Consider the following 23,214-nt stretch of genomic DNA (forward strand, 5'->3'; position numbering starts at 1 on the left):
AAAAAAAGTGCTAGTTCAGAGATTCTTTAAGACCTCATTTTTTTTTCTTGTGCACCATCAAGATCATCAAGATTCCATCACTGGGGTAATGAGGATAGGTACGTTAGAGACAATAAGGTTGGCAAGAGTTAGATCAGAGTTTAGGGCTGTTGTAGATTGGGTCACAATGAGTCAGAAGTGACTCGACAGCACATAACAACAACAATCATCAAGACGAGATCAACTCATAGCTGACCCTCCAGTGGTTTTTTAGAGGCAGTAACTTGCACAGGAGTTGATTGCCCATCTTTCTCTCCTTAACCACTAAGCCACCGGAGTTCCCTTAAGACCTTGTAGGTTATGGCAAAGAAACAAAAACAAAAGCCAGTTGCTGTTGAGTGACTCAGACTCATGGTGACAATGAATATGGCAAAGCTTCATCTCATGTATTGTGGGCATGTTGCAAGGAGAGGCTATTCCTCGGAGAGGGACATCATGCTGGGAAAGGTGGAGGTGAAGACGTTCTACTAAATGAATCAACACAGTGACTGCAGCGATGGACTAGAATGTGTCAGAAATTATGAGGACGGCACAGGGTAGGACAGGGGTCAGATCTGTTGCCTCTAGGGTCACTATGAGTCATACTCAATTTGATGGCACCTAACAACAACAACAATAACAACATGGTGATCTCACGTATGTAGAGTAGAATTATATTCCAGAGGATTTTCCATGATGGCTTTTGTGGAAGTTAGGGTTAGGCTTTTCTTCCAACATGTATGTAGATAGTCTCAAACCTTTCAGTTAGCAATTGAGTATTTTAGCACTGCTTAGGGAATGCGGGGCATGGAAAGGAGCATGGCTTTTCTTCTAGTGAGGGGGAATCCCGTCAATTATAAGTAGAAGGAGACCTGCTGTGATTTCATCTGGTTGCAATGTAGATAGGTAATGGAAGAATAAGGAGGGAGGTAAGTGGAGGCCATCAAATAATACATGTGAAAAATGATGATGTCTCAGGTTAGGATGGTCTGAGTGGAAGCAGAGTGTATTGAAGGAATTTGTTATATTTATTTCCAAGTGAGATGTTAGGATATGCTGATCTACTTATTGGATATACCCACTCATTGCTGTCAAGATGGAATCAACTCATTGTTGACCTTCCAGCAGGTTTATAGAAGTTACCAATCACATGAGGAGCTCCGGTGGCCTAGTCGTAAAGAGCTTTGCTGCCAACCCAAAGGCACACGGTTTGAATCCACCAGCTGCTCCACGGGACCCATGGGAGAAAGATGAACAACTTCCACCTGTGTTATTACTGCCTCTGAAAACCCACTGGAGTGTCAGCTGTGGGCTGGATCTGACTCAGCAGCATCTAACAACAACATTACCACAAATCACAGGGGAGAATATCCACCTTTCTCCTGAGGAGTGGCTGGTGGAGTCAAAGTGCTGTAGAGCTGCCACTTAGGGGTTAGCAGCACAACAACGGCTTACGCCACAGAGGGAATGAGGACATAGAGGAGTCAGCCTTGAAAATGTAAGTCATTTACAAAGACACAAATGAGGATGTGCAAAACTGATGTTATTTAATTATCAGGAGAAGGAATAAAAAATTTGGGTGGACACATTAACATTGAGATGCCTCTTGTAGATGTCTGACCAAGTGGCGATGGTAAAATGGTAACAGATGCACAGTTTGGAAGGGAAAATTTGAAGCTAGGAATATATGTGTGGGAGACATCGGTTTGGAGATAGTATTAGAAACCTGAGGAGATGGTGAGTCACTGGGGAAGAGAGTGCTATTGGATAAGAGGAAGTCACTTGGCAAACCATCATCCATAGCTCCCTCATTAATTAAATGAACCTGGTCATAGACCACAGCACAGCTATTTTGCCTTTGCTATTCTATTCAACAGAAAAAATATTGGCTCTTCTATTCAAAAGGCACTACCTAAACAGTAAGTGGTTACAAAGATAGGTGACTGATAGATGAGGTTATTATATGCCGTCATTAACTGTGACTTAACTCTGAACCCTGTTCTAGCCAATCTCACTGTCTCCAACACACCTGCCCCCATACCCTAGTCACTATGTCAGTCCATCTCATCCAGGGTCTTCCTCTCCTGTATTGACCTTCCACCCTTCCAAACATGGTGTCCTTCTCCAAGGACTGGTCTCTTCTGACAACTTGCCCAAAGTATGTGAGACGGAACTTCAAAATCCTTGCCTCCAAGGAGTAACCTAGCTTTGCCTTCTCCAGGACAGACCTCTTTGTTCTCTTGGTAGTCCATGGTATGTTCTTCTCCAGCACTACAAATCAAAGGCATCAATTTTCTTTCAGTCATACTTAATCATTGTCCAACTCTCTGATGCTTAGTAGGTAACTGAGAAGACCATGGACTGGATCAGCACACTTTAGTCTCTAGACTGACATTAATGCTCTTCAGCACTTTGGATTTGGAGAGACCTTTGACAGCGGGCTTTCCAATGCAATTCTTTTATTTTATTTCCTGACTGCTGGTGCCAAGAATATTGATTGTAGATCCAAGCAAGCTGAAATATTTAACAATCTCAATCTCTTCTCCATGTATCATGATGTTGCCAGTTGGTGTGGTTTTAAGAATCTTTGTTTTCTTTTTTTTTTTTTTTTAATTTTTGTTTTCTTGATGTTGAACTTCAATCCTTACTGAAGACTGAAGTCCTTGACCTTCTGCAGGAAAATGTCTTCATCCGTTTCAGCAAGCAATATTGGGTAACACAGGTCGTTGATGAGTCTTCCTCCAATCCTGATGCCACATGCCTCTTCATAAAGTCCAGCCTCCTAAATGATCTGCTCCACATATAGACTAAAAAGGTATGGAGAAAGGATATGTCCCTGATGCACTCCTTTCTTGATTTTGAACCATGCAGTGTTTCCTTGCTCTGTTCTGACTACTGCTTCTTGGTCTAAGTATAGGTTTCACATGAGCACAATTAAGTTCTGGGATTCCCATTCTTTTCAGAGCCAGCCATAATTTGTTGTGCTGTCAAAGATCTCTTCAAAGTGCTGAAGAGCATCTCTGAGAATCCACATGGTCAAATGCCTTTGCATAGCCAATAAAACACAAATAGACACTCTTCTGGTAGTCTTTGCTTTCAATCAAGATCCATCTCCATCTGATATTGACGATGATGTCCCTAGTGTCATGCCCTCTTCTAAAATCAACTAGTATTTCTGTCAATGTACTGTTCCAGTCGTTTTTGGATAGTCTTCGGCAGGATTTTGCTTGAATGTGATATTAGTAATATTGTTCAGTAATGATGCTATCCCTCAATTTGTTCACAAACTGGGACAGAAAGTTGCTATAAAACAAGGTATACTGTGTTAACATAGGTCCAAGAGAATAGAGGAAGACCCTAAAAAGAGAATGTTGGGGAGACGTGCTGGGAGCATGTAGTGTTATGCAGTTATCTTGTATTTATTATTTCCCCCCTCTGGCAACAGGGCACCGTTGAATGTTTCTGCATTCCATTTCCAGATGAACACCTTTCTTGCTCCATCTGTAGCCTATTTATCCTCCAGTAACTAGCTCAAATCTTACTCAATTTTCAAAGTATTTCCTATCCTCTTTTCATATACATTTTTATCTGTAAGTCATCTGCAAATATTAACTGGTTCTGGTGGCCTGTGGCAAGAACTGTGCTGCAATCTTGAGAATGTGTGGTTTGAATCCAGCAGCTGCTCCATGGAAGAAGGATGGGTAATGACTTTCTGTGCAATTAACTGCCTCTGAGAATCCACCAGAGGGTCAGCCATGGGTTGGATCTGACTCGATGGTACACAACAACAACTTTTGATGGCACAGTCATTTTATTGTAGGAACATAGGATGGGTAACTTAAATCCTTAGTTTCTGACTCAGGACTAGGAACGTCATTGTTGTTATTGTGTGCCGTCGAGTCGTCTGAGACTCATAGTGATCCTATGTACAACAGCACTAAACCCTTCTCTACCCTGTGCCAATCTTATTGTCTCTGATATACCTATCCTCCTCCCAGTCACTGAATCAATTCATCTCATCGAGGGTCTTCTCCTGTGCTGTCCCTCCACCCTCCCAAGCATGACGTCCCTCTCCAAGGACTGGTCCTTCCTTGCAACATGTTTAAAGGTATGTCAGATGAAGCTTCAGAATCCTTGCCTCCAAGGAGAAGCCTGGTCTCACCCTCTCCAGGACGAACTTGTTTGTTCTCCTCTCAGTCCATGGTATGTTGGGGAATGTTAGGGAGGAGGAGGGAGGCCTCTGGCCAGGGCAGATAGCCTTGCTCTGGATAAGTGCAAGCCTAAATCCATGGTATATTCAATGCTCTTTTCCAGCACCACACCTCAAAGGCTTCAATTCTCCTTCTATCATCCCTAGTCATCGTCCAGCTTTCTGAAGTATAGCAAGTAATTGCAAATACCATGGCATGCATCAGGTGCACGTTAGTCTCCAGACTGACATTGTTGCTCTTCAGTATTTTGAAGAGGTCTTTGACTGCAGACTTTTCCAATGCAATTGGTCTTTTAGTCCTTATTAAACAATGCCGGTTGCATTAAGCACCACTTCTGTTGTAGGCTCTTATAGAATCATCCTCTAGGGCACTTCTTATTTTTTCATTTTAAGTACTTCTCCTCTTTTTAAAACAAAATTTTTATTATATACTGATTCATTTACAAATTTCATATACATTGTTTTTCACACCGGATCTTTCCCATTTCCTTTATCTAAGGTACACCTTAACTTTTAATTACATTCACTCTTTGCTTATGGACATGGTTAGGTTCCAAACACCAAGTCATTAAGTGAAAACTGGCCTTATGTGAAAATGGAGAATGGCCACATCAGATCACAAAATGAATAATGACTGCATTATTACAAAGTGTATATTACTTTATTAATGACTATTGAGGCCCATGACCCAGTCAAGTTGATGTATAACCTGAGCCATTACAGCCAATGTTACTCCTACCTTGTACATACAAATATCATTAATGTCCAAAATAATCAAATAGCTTCCTTATTATGTGTGAAATATCAAATAATGAGGTGGTCGTTAAGTAAGGAGTAGGTATATACAACCCATGTGAGATTTTTTTTTTAACAAGATTTTCTTCCTCACAGAGAGAGCATAGAAAGCAGTGCCCATCCTCTGGTTTTTTTCATGGTGAGTCCCTCCAGTTATGCTGAAAACTGGAAGAACAGGGCCCCAGGGACTGTGAGTAGAGTGGCCCTTGAGTGGGGAAGTAGAGGGAATTGTCAAACTGCCTGTATTTTCTGAAGGAGCAATGAAATTTCACTTGCCACACCTCCTCATAGACAGAGGGAGTTCTTCCTGATGAACTTACCTTCTGTTTCAGGACAAACTACCTCTCCAAGCGTGGCATTTCCCTGAGAAGGAAGCTCCTCGTTGGCTGACTTGTCATCACTCAGGACTCTGGAATTCTTTTTCACACAGCTGAGCAGGAGGGAAAGCAGTGTTCCCAACTGTCAGGAAGAACAAGCCCGCTGGGCTGGCAGCAGCCGTGGATCCTCCAGGCAGATGGAGCAGCATATGCATATTTACATCTCTATTTCCTAATCGATAGGTTCCAGTAAAAACAGGCAAACTTAAAAGCAAGATTGGATATTGAGGGGCCTTAAAAAGAACTTAATTCCTTCAAGAAAATGAGCAGAAAATTTTTTCAACTTGCATGGCTTCAGGAGAAAAGTGTCACTGAACAAATTTCCTTTGAAATACATAAATATCTTCTTTTAGAGGGCGCTCTGGTGGCCTAGTGATAATGAGCTGTGCTGCCAACCCAAAGGCACATGGTTCGAATTTACCACCTGGTTTGCTGGTAAAAGATGGGCACTCAACTCCCTTGTAATAGACTGACTGAAAACCTGCTGGGGGGTGAGCTCTGAAACCACCCCACCTAACAACAACAATAAGCATTTCTTTTGAGAAATGGATTTCTGGGACTAGTTGAAAAGAACTTTGAAAGGTTTTGACCATCTTTCTGGTTTTTGCCTGCTTCTTGATTGTCTTTGATTACCACACAAAGCTTTGCATTTTCCCAACAGGCAGTCTTCCAGACGTTCCCAGCACATGCCCACTTTGGAGAGGACTCTTTGGTCCCAGGTAAAGGGACACTGTGCCAGTCACTCTATCAATGTGTTATCCTTGGCTCCTTGAATAGCACTGGGAATATATCAGGTGGTCAGTAAATACATGTCAATAAATAAATAGGCCAAGATAAGCCAATCAGGTTTCAGAAAAATCCTTTAACTTGTCAGTCTCTTGCTTGAATTGCATAAATTTAAGACACTATTCGTTTGATGATTTACCCTCAGAGTTATTGCTCATGCTATTTTCAGGGGACATACATGGCAATTTTACCTCCTACTTAATTTGTCCCCATGATTCATGTTAAGATGACCTTGTCATATATTATCAGGTGCCTATTTCCACACCTCTCTTCTTCTAACAGAACCCAAACTTGTGAACAATGTGTCCAATCAGTCTCCCCAGGATTTCTTACATAACCCAGTTTTGATTGCTGAGAAACATAAGTCAGGTGAGTGTTCAGAAAGCTATTGCTTTCTTGATTAAAAAAAGGCAGACTCAGCTGCTATATGTATTTTGTCCTTTGACCTATCACTCACCTGCCTGGAATGTACTCATGATGCTAGAGGAGAGTGAACTGTTCTTTGAATACCCCTTGATACTCCTTGTTTATATAATCACTAAAGGTTTTCTCCTCACAGCTCCTGTGACTCTGCCTGGAGCCTTTCACTAGCTGCACAAACAAGCATGCTTAGCCCTTGTGTGGAAGACTGGAAATGCTAAGGCGTTAACAGCTCTGATTGTTGTTAGGTGTTGTTGAGTCCAGTATGACTCAGAGCAGCTCCACGAACAACCAATCCAAACACTGTCCTATCCCTTGCCATCCTCATAATAATGAGATGGAAACTGGCAAATACCTCTGCTCTTCGACCTTTACATGCAACAACTCTGAGACAGGAGTCAAACTGTCTCTGAGGTCCCTGGTGGAACTGAACACCAGTTATGGACAGCAGAAACTCATTAACTAATGAATCTGTACTGGCTTTTCTTCCCTGTCTCATTCACCTTTCCTATATCATTAGTTCTTAGTAAATGTGTGACTAGAATTCTTGGCAGTAACGTCTGGAGAAGCCTAACATCTTTAGACCGTGATCAGGAAAACCACATTCTGGGTAGAGAGGAATCTAGAAGGAGCCTGAGTTATGGACTTCGTTATTAGAGAAAAAGAAGCTTATTATTTGGTAAAGTTATCATACTTAGCTCGCTATTGCATGAAACTAAAATACAAATCTGAGAGCTCTGCAGACATTTTTGGTTGACTATGAGCTTGAATGTTGTTAATTATGTTGTTGCTGTTGTTTTTAATGTGTTGTTGAGTTGCTTGTGACTCATAGTAACCTTATGTACAAGAGCTCTGAACTTAGCTTTATCCTGTGCCAACCTCATTGTCTCTAACACACCTACCCCATTATCTCAGTCACTAAATCAATCCATTTTATTGAGGTTCTTCCTCTCCTGTACTGTCCCTCCACCCTCCCAAGCATGATGTCCCTCTCCAAGGACTGGTCCCTCCTTGCAACATGTCCAAAGTATGTCACACGGAGCCTCAGAATCCTTGCCTCCAAGGAGCAGTCTGATTTCACTCTCTCCAGGACGAACCTGTTTGTTTTCCTAGCAGTCCATGGTACGTTCAATATTCTTCTCAAGCACCATTGCTCCTTCTGTCATCCCTCGTCATTGTCTAGCTTTCTGACACATAGCAAGTAATTGTGAAGACTATGGCCTGGATCAGGTGTACCTTAGTCTCCAGACTGACATCACTGTTCTTCAGTACTCTGGAGAGGTTACTTACAGCACCAAGAGTGTTGGTTGTGGAGCCAAGCAAACTGAAGCTGTTAACAATCTCAATCTCTTCACCATCTATCATGATACTGTCAGCTCAGTTGTGAGAATCTTTTCTTGATGTTGAGCTTCAATCCATATTGAAAGCTTAAGTCCTTGACCTTCTGCAGCAAGTGCTTCATGTCCTCCTTAGTTTCAGCAAGCAAAGTTGTGTCACCTGCATAATGCAAGTTGTTGATGAGTCTTCCTCCAGTCCTGATGCCATATTTCTCCTCATAAAGCCTAGCCTCAAGTATGATCTGTTCTGCATATAGATTGAAAAGGTAGGGAGACGAGACATATCCATGGTGTACACCCTTCCTCATTTTGAACCATATTGTTTCCTTGTTCGGAGTTTTGGTTTTTTTTTACAGACAACACAAAATGTCAATTTTATTTGCAGATGTAATATTTCCAACTCAAGTTTACAAGCTATACCTTTGCCACAGCCTTGGCTAGATCTTGAACTAGTGCACAATTCAGCAGTGCTAGCGTACTCATTTTAGCATGTTTAGACATGGAGTACTTGTTCTTTATCGTCATGTGCTTTGTAAGCCCCTGATGTACTAGGACTATATTCTTGGCCAGGTGCTGCTTAGCAGTTTAAAGGGATTCTTCAGTGTCTAACAGGAAGAGTTGGTGTCCACCCACTATTCTCAAGAATTTTCAGTGTTAAGCAAAAAGCTCCTGCTGCAGTTTCAGGAGGAGAAAAGTGCAACACATCCTAATCCAACATAGTTCCGTCAGAGTCTCGGCCAAAGTATGCGGCTCCACCTCAACCTCTCTAATCTCTGAAGCTCTGCAAAAAAAGTGCAGAGGCAGAGGCCAGCCCAGACTAAAGATCAGAGCTCTCAGAACCTTCACTTCCATCTGTCTGATCTGGTGCTTAGTGTTAAGTGCGGGCAGTCACAAATGCAAAGTCACAGATTTCTGGAGGATACATTTCCTCCTATTTGCTTGCAGTAAACATGGCAGTGACATCAATGGGCCGCAGCATCTTAGGTACACGATTATTCTGCCTGCACTGATCAATGATGGACATGAACTTGGTTTCCTGAAGCAATTGGAATTTCACCTGAACCTGCACCAGCCAGTTGATTAGGAGGGCTCTAATGTGGCCAGCGACTTCTCGACCTATAAGGTATTTTGGTCTGATTGCTTGCTCTTCCTCAAGCTGCCTCAGGTAAGTTTAAATATCTTTCACATATTCGTTACAAACGTTTGGAACTGCTCCATCATCTGCATCCACCTCACTCACTGCAAGAATTACATCAGAGAAAGCCTGAAACAGATCTTCTGCAGGGGCACATCCGGATGTTTCCACTGGGCCTAGAGAAGAAGTATCCACCAACATAGGCCCAGGAGACAGCTTTTCTTCTTTAACAACTTCAGGTTCCTGCTCTGGCTGTGGTTCAGATTTAGGCTCCGGCAAAGATGCCTTTTCCAAAGGTTTTGACAATTTTCTGACAATAAGTTTTCCAGCAGCTGGAGTTTTTGCTTCCTTTTTCAGAGCCATTTTGGGCTGTGGCTGTTCACTGACTTTGTTACCAATGTTTCTGAGCGCGACTCTTGACCTCAACCCAGGCTTCAACGTCCCAGCAGGGCCCACAGGTGCCTACCATGCTGACCTCTGCCTTATTTTCAGAATTAATTTGCATGTTCCTGGTGACTCGCAGTGCTTCTTCTTCACCAGACAGCAACTCACAGGAAAGAAGTGAACTGGGGAAGCCCCAGACAAGGACCAGCGAGCAACAGCCGTTCCTCCACAGCACACCGGGAAGAGCCACTTGGCCTTCCTTGCTCTGTTCTGACGACTGCCTCCTGGTCCAAGTATAGGTTTCGCATTAGCACAATCAAGTGTTCTGGGATTCCCATTCTTCTCAGAGCCACAGTTTGTTGTGATCCACACAGTCAAAAGCCTTTGCATAGTCAATGAAGCACAAATAGTCATTCCTCTGGTACTGCTTCCAGCCAAGACCCATCTAATGTTAGCTATTAATATCCCTAGTTCCACAGCCTCTTCTAAACCCAGCCTGCAGTTCTAGCAATTCTCTTTTGATGCGTCGTTCTTGTTACTTTTGGGTAATTTTCAGCAGAATCTTGCTTGCACTTGATAGTCATGACATTGTTCAATAATTTCCACTCTGTTGGATCCCCTTTCTTTGGAATGGGAACAAATATGGATCTTTTGCAGCCAATTGGCTAGGTGGACGTCCTCCAGATTTCTTGGCACAACTTGGTGAGCACATCCAGGGCAGCATGTGTTTGCTGAAATATGACAATTGGTATGCTGTAAATTCCTGGGCTTTTGTTTTTTCCAATTCTTTCAGAATAGCTTTAACTTCTTCATCACCACAGGATCTTGTTCATACGTTGTTTCATGAAATTCTTCTGTATTAGCCAAATCATTTTGGTACAGTGACTCTGTATACTCCTTCTATCTTCTTTTAATGCTTCCTGGATCATTTAATATTCTGCCCAAAGCATCCATAATTATTGCAACTTGAGGTTTGAATTTGTACTTCAGTTCTTTCAGCTTAAGAAATGCCGAGCGAGTTTGGCCCTTTGATTTTCTGACTCCAGCTCTTTGCACATTTCATTATTTTACTTAGTTTTCCCATGCTGCTTTTTGAAATCTTGTTTAGTTTCTTGATATCTTCCCTTTGCTTTGGATTCTTGGTCCTCTAGTGAAATATTCAGCGTCTCATCTGAAATCCATCTTGGTCTTTTCTTCCTCCTCTTTCTACTAGTCGACCAAAAATTTCTGAAGATCTCTCAAAATTGTATTTTGACACTGAAAAAAATCCAGGAAGTATCATATGAGTAGGAGGCAATGGCAATGAAGGAAGAAGTGGAAGCTACATTGAAGGCATTGGCAAAAAATAAGGCCCTAGGAATCTTCTTTCAATTAGCAGATGTAGCCCTAGATGCACTCATCAGTCTATGCCAGGAAATTTGGAGGACAGCTGTCTGGACAACATTGGAAGAGGCCCACATTTGTTTCCATTCCCAAGAAAAGTGATCCAACAGAAGAATATGGAAACTATTGAATAGTATCATTAATATCACATGCAAGCAAAGTACACTGAAGATCATGAAAAACCGGCTAGAACAGTACATAGACAGGAAACTGCTCGAAGTTCAAGCAGGATTTAGAAGAGGCCGTGGCACCAGGGATATTATTGCTGATGTCAGATGGATCCTGGACGAAAGTAAAGAATATCAGAAAAATGTCTATTTATGCTTTATTGACTATTAATGGCATTTGATTGTATAAATCATAACAAGTTGTGGCAGACATTGAGAAGAATGGGAATCTCAGAGCATTTAATTGTGTTCACGCGAGATCTAACAAAGCAAGGGTACATTGCATGGTTTAAAATTAAGGAGGGAGTACATCAGGGTTGTATTCTCTCTCCATATCTATTCAATCTGTATCCTGAACAATTATTCAAGATGCTGGATTCTATGAAGATGTGGCATCAATATACAGATGACACCACCTTATTTGCTAAAAGTGAGGAAGACTTGATGCACTTATTGCAGAAGATCAAATAAAAAAAATATCCTTCCATATGGATTGCATCGGAGCATCAAGAAAACAAAGATTCTTACCACTGAACTGATAGGCAATGTCATTCTACAGGAGGAAAGATTCAAACTATTAACAATTTCATCTTCCTTGGATGACAACTAACCCCTTTGGTACGAGCACTCAGGAAACCAAGAGACATGTTGCATTGGGAATGTCTGCAGCTAGGGACCTCTCCAAATTATTGAGGAGTAATGATGTAAGTTTGGGGACTAAGGTGTGTCTGATTCAGGCCATGATTTTTTCAGTCATTTGGTATGCATCTGAGAGCTGAATAATGAAAAAGGATGGAAAAAAAAAAAGGATGAAAGAATTAATGCCTATAAGTTGTGGTGTTGGAGATGAGTATTGAACATCTCATGGATTGCCTAAAGAACAAATGTGTCTTGACTATAGTGCAGCCAGAGTGCCCTTTGGAGGCAAAGATAATAAAGCTTTTCCTCACATGCTTCAGGCATGTTGCTAGGAGGGGCTATTCTTAGAGAGGGATATGATGCTTGGAAAGGCAGAGAGTCAGTGAAGACCCTCAACCAGGTATATTGACACAGTAACTGCTGCAATAGCCCTTGTGTGTCACAGAGTGTAAGGATGGCACAGGATAGGACAGGGTGCAGATCTGTTGTTCATAGGGCCACACTGGGTCATACATACTCAATTCAATGTCACCTAACAACAACATGAATTGCAATCATAGTCATCAATAGGACACGACCGCTAACAAAGCTGTTAACTTGCTGTATTATTAGTAGTTCCTTACATTATAGTGGATATGTTTTCTTGTATGTTACAATATGAAGACCACATTAAAGATGTGAGGTGTTAATTAAGACCATTTTACTCAAAATTATTTAGATTAAGTCACTTCCCCATAGTTATACAGCTGTTAGGGAATAAGATCCTTGATCTTTTGATACAAAGATGTTGTTGGTAGCCTTGTAAATAAAAGACTAAAATGTTTCCCAGTCCTGCCCATCTTCATGAGGGTTGGTATACTAGAGTCCATTATAGCTCTAATAGGGAGGGAGGTACTAGGCTTTCATTCTACGTCTGTGACATTAAAAGAATTCTTACTTACCTGTTCCTCTGCCATTCTCCCAAGATCCTTTACTTTTTCCATTACGACCCTTCATTCCCAGAGAAATTCAGACTGTCACTTCTGCCACAGCTACTTCTCCTGTTAAATTTCATTATAAACTTAACAAAATAATAATATACTCTCCAAAATGGATGCTAAATCCTCCTTTACCTAGGCCTTTTCTCAGTCTGTTGCCTTTGGCATGACTGCATTTCTTTAGAAGGGGTAAACTGCCGTTTCTGAGCTTGAGGAGGTTAGCCTGGAAAGGCAGGTTCATTGCGGAGAGTAGTCATTGCGGTCTGACTTATTCCTTAGAGAGGGGCATCATGCTTGGGAACTTGAAGGGTTGGCAAAAGAGAGGAAGACCTTCAAGCAGGTGGACTGACATAGTGAGTGTGGCAGTGGGCTCTAGTGTGTCAGGCAGTGTGAGGACAGCACAGGGTAGGACAGAGTTCAGATCTGTTGTTCCCCGGGTCACTATCTATGGTTGTACTTGATCTGACAGCTCTGAACAACAACATAACACATGGATGTTAAAGAAATATATGTAAAGTTAAAGTGGGTAGCCATCATTGAAAATCACATTTACTTGTATATAAAATATTAGTTTGAATTGCTACAAAAACAAAATATACTCAATGGAACATTTCCATCAAACAAAATATTTCTATTGAACATTTATTACATTCAAGGATGACATTTTTTAAAAAAATGACATAATGCAAGTACTTATTAAAATGTTGACCACTTAAACATCTTCTGAACCACACTCAACAGTACTCATTCATTTCTATGAAATGTGTTAGTAACAATCTCAGAGTTTAAATATAAAGCTGAGAATTTTCAGTATTACTAGCCTAGGTATACAAAGATTGTGTTGGTTGACCAGTGACTCAGGAAGTATACTTTCATTAAACTGCTGGTATGTAGAGACAGGCTAGCACCAGTTCTATAGATGCCTATCTGATTTCAGCTGGTAAAGAATCAATAGGGATGCCTTAATGCCTATTCTTGAAATATATTTTTTTTTCATAAATCTATTTCATTTCATAAGGACGGTAAGGGTCATTATATCACAATACAGACAAATTTATAAATCAAATGACAGAACTATGTCAAATACATATTGTTACAGAAAAGTATTTTCACTAACTATAAAATCCAGTGAGACAAAGGGGTAATTATACCACAGTCATTATTAAAAACTTTGTATTTTAGCTTCAAAAGTTTAAGAATTATACAAAAAGACAAGCCATTAGCATATATGAAGAGAATTTGATTAGATACAAACAACAACACTTAAAAGGTGGTTTCTTTCCACTTAAGAAGTTTCTTTAGAAAGTAGTAGCAACGTTGATTACATTTTGACCTACTAATTATAGCTGGCAACATAATGTACCTAACTTAAACAAAGCAAACCAAGTCACTGTTACACTTCTATAATTTATCTAGGCGATATGAGAGTAGCTTATATTTACTATGATATAATATTGTGCAAACTAACTTTTTTCCCCCCAAGATTTTCTGCATTTTTCAGAAGTCCTGTTTCCTAGGACTAGGATCATTACTATGTCTACCTTGGAGTCCTAAACAGTAATTTCTACTATGAGAATATAGGAACTATATTCTTTAGTGAGATAGATAAGTTACATTTTGAGAAATGATCTCAAACCTGCTGTATCAAGATAGGGCTGGGAAGATAGGAAGATATTCTGGGGCTATCCTGAAACAAAGTTTCATTTTATTTTTTTCCCCAGAGAAACACTGAGGGAAGAAAAGTGTTCTAATTGAAGCTATGTTCAAGAGCCCTATTGTCATAGTCAAATATATGAAAAGAGTTTTCCTTGAAGAATCACAGGTCTATGAGCCAAGGCAATCTTTTGCTAAATGATTGGTAGCTTTTGTTTGGCTCTGAAGGTTTCCATGGAAACAGCCTAAACACAGAAAAGGCAGCATTATTATCTTCAGCTGCTGTTATGGAATGACCTGTGTGCCCTCCCCACACAATGGGATGTAAATCCTAACCTCTATGCCTGTGGTTATAATCCCCTTGGGACTGGCCTGTCTTTGTTATGTTAACGAGGCAAGATTAGTATAGGCTATCTTTTGAGAAATTAAGCTCAAAACTCACAGCTTTCAAATCTATTCTATTTCCTAGCAACTCTCCATTGGAATTTTGAGGCTATAAATGATAATGGGAGGAGACAACCCATTTTTCTCCCTTGGCTCTGATGGTGGGATGTGAAGTGAGGAACAAGGTCTTTGGGTTAGCAGCACAACTCAATAAAAAAAGAAAAAAAAAAACCAAAAAACAATACATACACCAATAAACAAGCTAGCAAGCTACAGCGGGCAAAGACTAATGCCTCATGAAGATCCTCAAAGAAGCAGGAAGCAAACTGAAGAGGGAAGATCTTACCTCAGAGCTGACAGACAGAAAACCGCTCCCTAGAGCCAGCACCTAAATTTGGACTTCTATGCTCCTAAAGTGTGAGAGAATAAGCCACGCATTTATGGTATTTCTTTCAGCATCACTAGGACATTTATGCTGCCTTCTGATAAAACTGTACATTGACGCCATCCAGAGTACATGAATTCTGATAAACTGGACAAAGGCAAGCATGAGTTAATTCTCTCTGGCCACACTTTTAATTTTCTGCCTTACTCCACCTGAAACTTAAAAATTTCCTCAGACTATTTCCCTGAGGGCTCTATTGTGACCTAGTGATAAGAAGCTGCAATACAGTCCCAAAGGCTCAAAGTTCAAATCCTCCAGCTGCTCCGGGTGAGACAGATGGGCAATCTCTTCCCATGCAATTAATGCCTCTGAAAACCTGCCAGTCAGTCAGCTATGGGTCCGTTCCAATTCAATGGTAAACAACATTCCCCTTAGGAAATTCTAGTTCAAGTAATGCTTCAATGATCAGAAGCCAAATGAAGAAACATGAAGCATCGAGTGGTGCTCCTTTGCCAAGTTTGTAAAATTATATGGCACCAAGCATCCGTATATGAAGAACTTATTTTGAAGTTTACAATTCCATCATATCAGACTTGCGCCAGGCAAGAAATGCTATCTTGTTTATTATATACAGTTGAGCCAGGTGGCAATACCCATAATTTTTCTCCCTCTCTATGACTTTAGATTTTACAATGGTGGCAAAGCAGTTCAAGTGCTCAGCAGTGAACTGGAAAGTCAGGCAGCCTGAATTTCCTAGCTTGCTCAGTGGGATAAATGTGGCATTCTTTCAGAGTTCTGGAACTCTGTTGTACAGGGTCTCTGTGAGTTGGACACAGGGACTGTAACAATGGGCTCTAGCACGCTGGAGATTGTGAAGATGGTGCTGGACAGGGCAGGGGCAGATCTGTTGTTATGAGTCATAGCTGACTAGATGGCACTTAACAACAACATGATTTGGGACAGACTTAATGGCAATGAGTTAGCATGCTACACACCATTATCTATTCTGATTTTTCGTAGTGATTTCTCAGAAAAACTAGAAAAGCAGCCCTACCTCAGAATTCTGAATCTGAAGTACATAAAAATAGAAACAACCTTAGTAACAAAACAAACAAGGTAAGAAGGCATGCAATCTTAAGCACCATGTTTGAGACCAGAGGGTCTCAGGAGAAATGCAAGGTCTGTGTTTTTCCTTGGAATACAATTCCAAATATACAGCTCATTTATACATCTTAGAACTTATTAACAACAACAACAAAAAAGCCTAAGAAATTTTATAAACAGACACACCAAAATCCATGATTTACGACAGACAATTTGATACTGCTTCTTATTCTAAAGTTATTGAAGACATTATTCCTTAGGAAAAAATTACTCACTTTGGGAGGCCAGTTGGGAAATCATTGACAACTTGAATGAACTAAATGAATGCCTCATTAAGTTAAAAAGACATGTTATACCCCCAAACAGGACCCATTTACTCACGGAAAGTAATTTACTAATGAGCAGTTAGCTTGCTGCTGTCTGCACGTACAAGTGAACACTCCATAAGACAAAACAGCTGAAAAACACCCACACGGCTATGCATTTACATTGGAGGTGTAGATACTGAAATCGCAAAGTCTCAGCTTGGTCCTTTTGTTAAAATGGGACTGAAACTGTCAGAAGGGGGTACTTATGAGGTGGAATGAAGAAGCTAGAATTTAAAAAAATAATAAAAATAAAAAAGCAGATTGTCATCTAATGCAAAACCTGCATTTTTACTAATGGGAAAATTGAGGCCTTGTCAGAGCTGTCAGACCTAAACAATCAAAGAATCATGATCAGAAGAGAAGCCCAGGGACACTTGGTTTGGTATTTTTCCATCCACTTTCCTGTTCAGGCTCCTTTACAACTTAATTTACTCAGGCTTAGGGAAAATGACTGAGATACCAGATTGGAAAAATGCTAACTTTTTTACAATGATTTTGGCAATTCATGTTCTAATGTACTATTATTAACAAGGGGAAACCCCTAGTTATCTTTTGGTTTAAAAAAAAAAGTTATTTCCTCCTCTAAAAAAGTTCCTTTGTTTAAAGTTTTTTTGTTTGCAAGGACTGGCACTGCTCACAGCTGACAGTTTTCACACATTCCCTCTTTATGGTTAGATTCAGCAGCTCCCACATCGTCAGATGGGCTGAAATGACTGCTGTCGTGAGAATCTGTATCAATGCTTTTGGTCTCTGATTGAAGGTGTACAGAGACCTGAACTGCTATCTCCTGGCCTTGGTCATTCAGAGAACCATCATCTGAATCACCTCCTGGTGAATTACTTCTGCCCATCTCTGGGTTAATGACATAGATGCCCCCCTGAGCATCCAAGGCAGGCCTGTCTTTAATTCTCTCTCCAATGTCATCAGGGTCATCCACTCGCACAGCTTCAAACATCTCTTCCACAAAGGCCCGGCAGTTCAGAATAAGAGGTGGCAGGGGAACACTTCGTGCCAGTTCTTCGATGTAGCGAGCAAATTCCATGGTCTTAAACTGTGTGACTTTGGCAAGCTCCAGAGTCTTGGCGGAGGTGATGATGGGGATGCGTTTTGCGATCTCAAAGGCCTTCTGAAGTTTCTCAGCTCCTTCAGTTCTGAAGAACTCATTGATGGCCTTCTCAGTCTTGCGAAGATGGCTACTCATCATGCATAAACGTGTGACATTCAAGATGAGAGTGATTGTGAAGGCGATCAGGCAAACAATCATGTAGTAGACACTCATGTCTCCTGAGGTGAAGATAACACGCAGGGTCACAGAGTAGGAGGCATGGCTTGGAGAGGTGACTAGACATGTATAGAGCCCACGGTCATCAAAGGCTACGTTGGTGATATTCAGGAAGTTATCAGAAACCAACCATTTGCCACCTGATAATCCAACAGAAATGAAAAAAAAAAAATTACTGCATGAAGAATATTATTGCTAAATATTCCAACTACCCTAAAATTATTCCACCTCTTCATGAAAGTACTTGAAATTTAACTCATCCGTTAAGGTCTATTCTTTAAGTACTGTAAGCAAAGGCAGATTTTTATGTTCTGAGTCAGTATTTAACTAACCTGGGCTTTTAAAAGAAAATTCCTTCTGATACTACTAATGATTATCATAGTACCTGTTCAAAGCTATACTGCGAAATGTCTTTAAGAGAGAAAAATGACAAAAATGATCAATTTAAAAAAAAACAACTTATATTTCTTTGTAAGTCTTTATCACCATTTATAAACATCTATATACAGTGGAAGTATATAGAAAAACCCATGGTTATTTCTGGGTGATAGGTTAAGAATTTTTATTTACTTCTTTTTTAGTTAACTGCTTTGCTAACTTTCATTAATAAACTTATATTAGCAAGAAAAAAAGTTATTAGTATTTTTAAAAACGTAGCAATTTAACACACTTTTTAAATTACTTAACCAGTGAATCTGGTATGTCTCACACTTGTTAATTTGTTTTGTTAGAAAGATTTGTTAATAACACTCTTGATTTTCTGGCAAAAGTAACTAAAGCAAAAAGTCAAAAGATATATCTCAAAAGTCAGGGTAAATGAACATTTTGGCAAAGAGAATAAAATTGCCCATAAGATGTCTATGCTTCTGTTTAAAAACCAACATATTTTGCCTTTCTCCCATATAAAGCATTTTCATTCAGAAAGCATATAGACTAATATGTACCAATGTAAAAAGCAAGGCGCAATGGTCACATCTTTGGCTCAGCGTCTTTTAATAACTTGGCTCTACCTGAACAATTCTCAACTTTGTTGTAAATTTCCAAAGTACTTTGTGCTTGCTGCTTGCTTATTAAGGTCCCTCTGAAAGATACGACAGGCTAACCTGGAGCCTAGGTAAGTTCCAATGAGGACATCTTGTGTCCCAGAGTGTCACTTTGAGAGTCCAAGTCTCAACGAGATAATATGGTTGGATTATTTTAGTGCCATAAACAATAAACATTCTGGCTTCTGGGTATTTTTGTTATCATCAAATCATGTTCATATCTAAATTCTTAACTTTTAAGAGCCATTATTTCACTAATGCAAAAAAAGGAGGAAAATAAGACCCACAACTTGATGCTATTGAAAGGAAATCCTGAGCCCAAGGAAAGAGGAATCAGAGATTCCATTCTCAACCACTGCACTAAAACTACTATCAAAACTCTCTAGTTCACTGCCTGATAACAGCTCAAGATTTATGAGCCCTGTACTAGACTGACATGTTCTTTAAACTTCTCTCACTCAAGATTCATAAAATGTAACACCATTTTCCAGAGCTACATCTCAAAGTAGCAATTACAGATGTTAGTGTTTTTTCAAATTAAAAGGTAAAACAAGCAAATAAAACCGTCATTCCACTTGGCTGGTCTCATCCTAACTTATGTTTGATATATAACTTGGTTAAGGTATCAGCTGTCTATAATGATCAAATCTCAGATGTGTTTGGTCAGGATATTATAAAGCCCAGAGAGGGAAGAGTCTTGTTCAGTGGGTCACAAAGGCAGAACTTTAAACTGTATTAGAAATATTCCAATCTATGCACCACTCCAGATATTGTAATTCACTAAGTCCACATTTTCAACCAGCTAAGGGAAGCTAGTGACATAGTTTGGTCTTAGCTAATCATTTCATTCCATGAAGAACACAAGCAGATGTCAAAAAGAGGACTAGAACAAAATGCAATCTAATAAGGTGAATGAATGTCTGAGGACAGAAGAGAGCACCTAGTGGGAAGGTTCTGGGTGAGAAAGAGAAGAAAATGGGGCCTGTAGTTCCTGTTGCTGTAAAGCCTGTTCAGTGTCTGGCAACCTCACATGCTAAAGAGCAAGAACTTACTCCACGGGAAGTTGTTGGCTGTAAGCTTTACCAGAGTAGACTGTTAGGCTTTTCTTCTGAGACACCACTGGGTGGGTTATGCTACTTTTAGGTTAGTGTTGTTGCCACGTGTCACTGAGGAGGAACTGAAACACAGCTGACTCTCAGCAGGTTTTCAGAGGCATTAAGCTGCATGGGAGGAAAATGCCCATATATCTTCTGCAGAGCAGCTGGAGGATTCAAACTGTGTGCCTTTGGGTTGGCAGCACAGCTCCTTATCATGAAGTCACTAGCGCTCCCCAGATTAGTGGTTGACTATAAATCATTTGTACCTCGAAGGGATCTCAGAGTTCATCAGGTGAGTGAGGGAGTGACTGGAAGGGCTAACAGGGCTGTATGTATTGTGGAATGGCAAAGAAAAAAGATGGGAATGAGGAAGGAGATGATAAGACAAGTTGGATAGTTTTCTCGAGTCTAGCTTTTCAAACTGTTTTGACAACTAGCTTGTAGGAAGACAGAAAAGACACAGTATTATTTCAATGCTATTTCTTTACAGAATTATTTCCCAGAGCAGAGTAAAAACTCAGCTGCATAATGATTATTCCAAGTGCTTTTTATAAAAGCAGTTCCTTGAGTCAGAAGCTTTAGTGGGATGCCTGGAAATCCCCAGTGTGAATGATACTTTTCATGCATTGTTTCAATCATAAAAGCCACAAACTGAGCCAACGCTTTGGAGTCTCCTGCCTAGTGACTTGACTCAAAAGTCATTCAGACTTTCAGAAAGAACTTCCAGCTACACAGAAGCTAGATTAACAATTTTGACTTACCTTAACTAGTTTCATGGAAAAAAGAAGTAGTAATGTTCTTGGATAGTGCTGTCTACTAAATAATTTAACGGGAGCTGCAAGTCACGCATTTAAAAAAAAATTTCAAATAGACACATTTTGAAGAAGCAAAAAGAAAGAAGTGATATCAATTTTAACTGTAACCTTTTTAAACCTACATTCAGACCTTAGTAGGTAAGAGTTGTACTGTCAACCCAAAGGCACACAGTTTGAATTGACCAGCTATTCCTTAGAAGAAAGATGGATAATGTTTTCTGAAAACTTGCTATGAGCCAGGTATGTGTCAGTTGTGATTTAACAGCACATAACATTTTTTAAAAAAATTATTTCAACATTTAGTCAATATTAAAAGATTACCAATTTTTTTTTTATCTTCTTTTCCATGGTCAAGCTTTGAACCTCTGTGCATTTTACACTTAAGACACAGCTCAACCTGGACTAACAAACCACTAGTGTTCAGTAGTCACATGTACAGTACATGGAACAGCAAAGTGAAAACGATCCCCAAGGAAAACATTCAAAGGCCCTTAGCAAAACTCAGATGCAATAGAAATTAGCATTTTAATGGCACTTCAGAGAGATCCTTTATTTTTCTTTGTGAATTTTCTCCCCCTCATTCTGGAATTACTTAAATTTAGTCTAGATTGCAGCAATCCTTATTTATTCTACTCTTTCTAATAATTCAAACACTTCAGTCTCTCACTGACCAGCTATCCTGTTTCAAATGTTTAGTACATACTTCCAAAAGAAATACCATTTGCTTCCTTTGCTGTTTCCCATTCTAATAAAACAGCTAAATTGCCTTTATATTATAAGAGGTGAGACTATCTTTCTAACAACAATAACAACAGCAGCAACAACAAAAGAAGCCTTTTCGGAAAGCGTGGTCTGTGGAGATCTCAGAGCTTACTCATTGTTCCACTAGCTTTACATGGTGCTTTCTTTTTTGAGGTTAACTCAGAAGGGGCGCTAGTGGTGCTGTGGTAAGGACATTTGGCTGCTAACCAAAAAGCTGGCAGTACCTCCTTACCAGGTGCTCCACAGGAAAAAGAGAGGCGGCCTATGTAAAGATGTGCAGCCTAGCAAACTATCAGGCAGTTCTGCTCTGTCCTATGTGAGGAACAGGGTTCTTCATCAAATTATCTTCTGAATCAAAGAGAAACTCTCCTGCTTTTAACTAAATAAAGGAACAGACTAGAAAAAGGAGCTAGAAGGCCCTTGACAATGGTTCCTCAATGTTCTTTTAACTGTCAGGTGGCTCAAAGTTTGCTGCCTACTCTCATTTAAAAACATTCTAGATTTTCTCCAACATTTGTAACAATTCATTTCAGAGCAAATACCTAATTAATTATGACAAAGTTAGGTAAGTGTATCCCAAAGGCTTCCTGCATTTTCTCAGGACCACACTCTGGGCTGTTCACACTGCCCAGCTTGCCCTGTCTTCTGTAGCAACTCTGATGTGGTCTACCTTCAGTGAAGAAGGAAACCAATTCACCAGGAGGAGAGAAAACAGTGTATTATCAGCATGTCAATACTTTCTAAAAACGTAATGCTGTTCTTCATGTTTATTTATTTATTTTTTTTTTGGCTAAGCAATTAAAATGGTTTCACTCTTTTGGTTAGGTTTAACCCACTAGGCCTTTTAGCTGTTTTAACTATTCACTTTAGTACCTCATCTCTGAGATTTCTTATTAAATATACCATAAATCCAAGACAATACTAGGAGGAAATGGGCAACCTTGATCAATTGTACCTTAGCATCATTAATTCAAGGAGCTCTGGTGTCACAATGGTTGAGTGTTCGGCTGATAACCAAGAGCTCACTGGTTTGATCCACCAGCCACTTCTTGGGAGAAAAGATTTGGTAATGTTCCTAAAGATTTCAGCCTCAAAAGCCCTGTGGGGAAGTTTTACTCTGTAGAGCTGCTATGAGTTGGAATCAACTTGATGGTACACAACAACAGTTACCTCTGATTTTGTCATCCAGTTGCTGTCCTTTTGAGTTGTACCAATGGACGTCTTCACGGTGGCTGACTGTGAGAAGACACTCGATTGAAACACTAGCTCCTTCTTTTGCTATGATGACATCGTCGCCTGGGTGGGAACCTGCTGAGAGTTCAAAGCTTGGGGGGAAGGATGCATTGGAAGAACTGTGATTTGCTCCCAGCAGAGCCATTTGACTGAAGTCTTCATCTTCTAAAACGAAAGCAGCTGGCACGATGACACTCACCACAACAGTGAATAAGCAACAATGTGGCTTCATGGGAAAATGGGAGAAAATTTTGTATAGTTCTGGAGAACTCAAAGGTGTATAAGAAGATCACAATGAGGAAAATTATTTGATACTGAATTTTTCTAAAAAAATGGCAAATCCTGTTGTGCTCGGAAGTCTTCAATATTAAAAGGTGTCGATATAAACCAACCTAAAAGGAAGCAAGAAAAAAATTAACTAAGACTAATCATAAGGTGAAAGTGTATACACACACACACA

At 40.0% G+C, this 23,214-nt stretch overlaps 1 protein-coding gene and 1 pseudogene across 1 annotated transcript; both read right to left on the minus strand.

Moving 5' to 3' along the window:
• Positions 1-8,357: 8,357 nt before the first annotated feature.
• Positions 8,358-12,634, minus strand: LOC102859203 (annotated as a pseudogene).
• A 4,522-nt stretch (positions 12,635-17,156) lies between these two features.
• Positions 17,157-22,986, minus strand: MFAP3 (microfibrillar-associated protein 3). Its single transcript, XM_006894737.1, has 2 exons — positions 22,692-22,986; positions 17,157-17,944 (listed from the first exon to the last, which is right to left on the minus strand). Exons 1-2 carry the CDS (start codon positions 22,984-22,986, stop codon positions 17,157-17,159), a joined length of 1,083 nt encoding a protein of 360 aa, XP_006894799.1.
• Positions 22,987-23,214: the final 228 nt, after the last annotated feature.

Source organism: Elephantulus edwardii, unplaced genomic scaffold (assembly GCF_000299155.1).
Source record: "Elephantulus edwardii isolate Elephantulus edwardi_28Jun2011 unplaced genomic scaffold, EleEdw1.0 scaffold00149, whole genome shotgun sequence".
Taxonomy (NCBI): domain Eukaryota; kingdom Metazoa; phylum Chordata; class Mammalia; order Macroscelidea; family Macroscelididae; genus Elephantulus; species Elephantulus edwardii.

Coding starts and splice junctions, on each gene's coding strand:
- MFAP3 (XM_006894737.1), bottom strand. CDS start 22,986: ATGAAGCCACATTGTTGCTTATTCACTGTTGTGGTGAGTGTCATCGTG. Junction 17,945..22,691: donor ACTGGATGACAAAATCAGAG/GTAACTGTTGTT, acceptor TTGGATTATCAG/GTGGCAAATGGTTGGTTTCT.